The sequence below is a fragment of the Vollenhovia emeryi genome, unplaced genomic scaffold, assembly GCF_000949405.1.
Source record: "Vollenhovia emeryi isolate VEMERY1.0 unplaced genomic scaffold, V.emery_V1.0 DF939199.1, whole genome shotgun sequence".
Taxonomy (NCBI): domain Eukaryota; kingdom Metazoa; phylum Arthropoda; class Insecta; order Hymenoptera; family Formicidae; genus Vollenhovia; species Vollenhovia emeryi.
The window spans coordinates 63081-67785 of NW_011967167.1; the positions used below are offsets into that span (position 1 = coordinate 63081).

Consider the following 4705-nt stretch of genomic DNA (forward strand, 5'->3'; position numbering starts at 1 on the left):
GTATCGTAAAAAATTCATGCATTTACATATTGTGTTTTAACTTTTAAAAACGGTGAACTCAACTTAGAAAAGTCGAGATATCATAACTATAATATGTTACATTAACATAAGAGTATGTTAAAAATTTAACACAAAAATTTCTACACGAGAAAATTTCGACAAAAATACAAAGTGTTTTCTACCGTGTGTTCCTTATGCATTTTATTAAAATTGTCCAAATTTTATTGAAAAAATCCGTTTTCTATATGCGTTAATTTAACTGGAATGAGTTTCTTCGACTTCATACAAGTCTTTGAGAAATGTTTGGGAAGAACGAGTAAACGACAGCTACCTCTTGGCTAAAAATATGTGAGGAAAAGTCCATGTGGAAACGAAAATTAAAATGATCGATGGCGTAAGAAATTTAATATGTGTAACATTGTTGAGATCGAGTGTCTCGAAGAAAATTGGAAGCGATCGAGTTCCACGGCGATCCCTTCCACAAAAATTCTGAAATAATAAATCATTTAAAACTAAAAAAAAAAGAGCGAAACGAAACTTTCGATATTCACGGTTTCACCAGCGAACAACAATTCCAATTTGATCGAGCAACGTATTCGTACTGTGCTTGTATTATATTTACCGTTTCTTCCTTTCCTCAACTTCTGTTCTTCAATTCTTTATCGAAAACAGTGTAATGGACAGCCGCTTTATCATTCTGCCGACTCCAGGGTAGGGGACAAACGTACACGTATTCAAGTACCTTTAAAAAATATAATTTCTTGCGTTACAACACATCTTAAATCCTACGGATTTCGGAGCTGCAGAGAACGGGGGCAGATTAGATTACAAGAAAAACGACCTTCGACTTCCGTGAACTTTCTGAATAAATTTACATCCCTTCTCTTACGTGTGAAAGACGTTGCGTATATTTTAAAATCTTATATTTGACACTATACACTTTGAATTTTAATAAAAACGACAGGTCAGGCGCAGAAGTAACGCCGCAACGCATATAAATTATCTGAACACGTTAATTATTAAAAGTAAAGACATAACGAGATAAATGATACACACACACACAATGGGAAACTATAACTCTCGTGAAGGTAACGGAAAGAAGTATAAAAGTCAAGAAAAATATAATACGCACAGAAACGCTACTACTCGTGAAACGTTGAATGCGGTAAACGCAAGTCTCGCAACACAACAGAGCTAAACGCTTCATATTGCTGACAAAATGACACGTGTATTCGATAGTAAAGTTTTCTGGTACATGATCGATTGTATACTTACTTTTATAACAATCATAATTCCCGTTTGACCTTATATCCATAATGTACATATATAACGCGACAAAAAAATTATAATCAAAATTTCATAAATTCCAAAATTAAATTGGCACTAAGACATATGAAGTTACAAATATACAGAAATGTTTCGTGATTGTGTTTGATGTTGCGTAAGCCAGAAAGGAAAACATGTCAAATAAAAGGACTTTAATATTTTATTTTGGATTAAAAAAAACAGAAAAAAAAACGAAACAATCGTTTGTCCATTTTCGATAGAATATCTTGCTGTTGTCCAGATGTGTTCGGATGGTAAAATAAACTTGTAAATCTGGGCTGTTAATCACAGACTGTGTTTCTCCATAATTTACCATTGCTAGAAATGTAGTTACGGTGTGTCGTAAAATCGTTTCCTAAAAAATGAAAAACGTCCTCACGAGCGCCGACAAGTTCCGCAGTTACGTTCTCGAACGCTCCTTTGTGTGTTGTATATAGTCTGTATATACATGTGATTTAAACGTATACTTTTGTATTAAGTCAGATTATACTTATACGTACAATTATAAATATATTTGTGCAATTTGCTTAAAATTATTTTACAATATAACATCGAACGAAGACAATGATAGCGGCGATCACAGGGGCAGTTTTGTCGACGTAACGTAACAACATTATAGTCAAGAAAATCATCTTTCTCATAAATGCAACCGATTAAGGCACCTTCTGTGATCTCACCTATTGATATTATTCGTAATTTTCACGGAGTATAATTTTCTTTTCGCCTCGAGTTTCGCTATGGCCTGCAATCTCTTTCTTTCGATCTCCTCCGCGGTACACCGTGCCGGCTGCGAACCAGTTTTCGCCATCGTTTCCGGCGTATCGCTTTTCATATTACCGGTAGAATGATGTTTAACGTAGCGATTACCATCGCCTTTTACCGCGCACCTGTCAACATTGGACCCATGCGTTCGATCCGTACCACGCATTAACGAAATTGCATTATTCTCGACCTTACCATCATTTGTAACAATCGGTTTTGTACTTACGGGGATGCGCGCGACACTTGTACGCGATATCGGGCCTCTGGACGAGTAAAAGTGCTGTAACGTAGGTCTCGTCGTGTTCGTTGTATCTCTAACACTCGTACTCGCGTCTCGATTAGCGTATTGATCTGACAAGCTCTTGAATTTAAAGAACTTTCTTTTCTCTAGGAAATTAGCGCTGGACATTTCAGGCTTTGCCGTAGGCTTAAGCAAATCGGCGGATTTGGCTTCGGATTTCAACGGCGCGTCGGTTAAATGTTTATAATTGGCCTGGACTTTCGCATTACCGTCTTTACGAGTTAAGCAGCCGTAGGATGACAATAGTATTAATTTTTCATCCTCAAAGCAGGTCGTTAACAAGTCGTCGAAAGAGTCATCTGAAAAATTAAGCGAGTCTACGGTATTACTTTTCGGCAGTTTCTTACTGTCGCGCAGCTTCTCGACGCGGGAACTCGTCGTATTATTGTTATTCAGACACGGTTTGTCCGGATCTTTACTTCTCTGTGCTGTATGTATACCAGAGTCTCGTCGCAACGATAACTTCGAGTATGTCTTTAATGTTTTATTGTTACTTGCGCCAGAAACACCGCTGACCGACGACTTTCTGCAACTCTCCTTGGAGCCAGACTGTGTTCTACTGGACGCGTCGTCCGTGCACTGATCTCCTTTCTTGGTCGGCGACTGGGTGAAACTCTCTTTGTCCTGCAAACTGAATTTCTTCTCTATCTCCTGAGTGCACTTGATCATATCGTCGTCCACGGAGTCGTCAAACAGGTCGTCGTAACTTCCGTTCGCAGCTTCTTTCTTGACGGCGTCTGTGCGATCAGTCGTCTCTCCAACGTTACTCCGCGCGTCAGCGTTGCTCCGCTCGTCTCTCACCTTCGACATCTCCTCCTCGACGCACGCATTCGTCGACGCTTCTTCCCTCTTGACACAAACGTTCGAGTGTTCCCTGTCGTTCTGCTTTATAACTCTCATCTTTTCGTTCAGCGCCTGCAGCTCGGCTGCGAATTGTCCGATGTTCTCGATGTTCTGCAGCTTCATGGTCTTCCTCTTGAGTGGCTGGTGCAGCAAGGGCGAGTTCGAGTTCCTCTTCCTCTGTAGCAGCTTGGTACCCTTGGGCGTCTCGCACTGGACGTTCCGTCTCTTGTTCCTGTTCTCCGGAGACCTGCTCAGAGAACTTTGCCAGTCCCACGCGACCTCGTTGCCACCCTCCTGCGTACACGGGAATAACATGAGGCTCGGGGAGTAATCGACGTCTGGTGACTCTTCCGCAACCGGCTTCTTCGTATCCGGCGTGCTGTGGCTGGCGGACGACTGCGCGTGGCAACTTCGGGGCGAGCTGTCGTTCTTCCCGTTTACCCTGTCGTTTGTCGTCATTGTCACGTCCTCCACACCTACGTGGAATCACACACGCTCTTATCAATAGAGAGAGAGAGGGTAGCTAATGAGATTAAATAAGATTGCACCTACTTTGTTTCTTCTTCAAGTACGCTTTCTTGCCACTGTCATATCTTGCGCATCTCATAATCGGTTCGTGAGGTTTTTTCAATTCTCTGTACTACACTCAGGGCCGCCTGCACACAATACGGGAAATACTAAGAATAGAAATGAAACGGCAACGCTTAAATCTATAAACTGGACGCTGAATACTTCGGATTGTCCCAGATTGTACAAGGCAAAACTCGTAATGACATCGCGACGACGTTATTACGACTTTACTCATTGTTTGACAGTTACGTAAACGTCATTTCAACGTCACCTCGGTGTCACAAGGATCCATTGTCCCACCGTGAGACACAATTCCTATGACAAGATCTCGTAGTTTGTTCTTTTTTGCTATATTTAATCTCTTCTGACATTTAACATTCACTCCTATCTCTACTATTTCCTCTATCGTGTGCAAGATTTTATAAAGTTTTCATTATCGCACGGTCGATCCTAACCTACGTACCGGCGAAGATCGACGAGGGCTGGTGGGTCTCTTTAAACGAGTTTCTCCTTTGAATCTTAATAAGCGCCAGCGTGACTACTAGAGTCTACTCGAGCAAGTATTTAATTAGTACAGCTACACTTTCCGAGGCAGAAACAAATGAACGGTTACACGGGTTAACAGAAATCGCGAGAGGCCCGCGGGTGAAGACGAGCCCACCCGCCACCGTACACTTTGCCCCCCTTACCGACAGCGTTGCTCCCAGGAGCGAGTCTGGACTAAATATGTCCGATTTTATCGACAAGCCTCTCGGTGCGAGTCCGGACTAAAAAAGGCAACTCTGTCGATAAAATCGGATATATTTAAGGCCTGTTCTTTATTACTGCACTACTGAACTTTGCATTTACTTTTATTTAAACCTATCTTTTTTTCTAGACTTTCAATCTTAGTTCCAATTACAC

At 41.4% G+C, this 4705-nt stretch overlaps 1 protein-coding gene across 4 annotated transcripts; it reads right to left on the bottom strand.

Annotated features, from left to right (window-relative positions):
* Positions 1–739: 739 nt before the first annotated feature.
* Positions 740–4495, bottom strand: LOC105561823. Of its 4 annotated transcripts, XM_012012158.1 has the most exons (4): positions 4266–4495; positions 3785–3888; positions 2315–3708; positions 2101–2213 (listed from the first exon to the last, which is right to left on the bottom strand). In XM_012012158.1, the coding sequence occupies exons 2-4, from the start codon at positions 3837–3839 to the stop codon at positions 2190–2192; spliced, it is 1473 nt and encodes a 490-aa protein (XP_011867548.1). In that variant the 5' UTR covers positions 3840–3888; positions 4266–4495; the 3' UTR covers positions 2101–2189. The 4 variants fall into 4 exon arrangements, with proteins under 4 accessions (XP_011867545.1, XP_011867546.1, XP_011867547.1 ...); XM_012012155.1 differs by having other exon boundaries at positions 740–3708; positions 4266–4494; XM_012012156.1 differs by lacking the exon at positions 4266–4495 and adding an exon at positions 4074–4259 and having other exon boundaries at positions 740–3708.
* Positions 4496–4705: the final 210 nt, after the last annotated feature.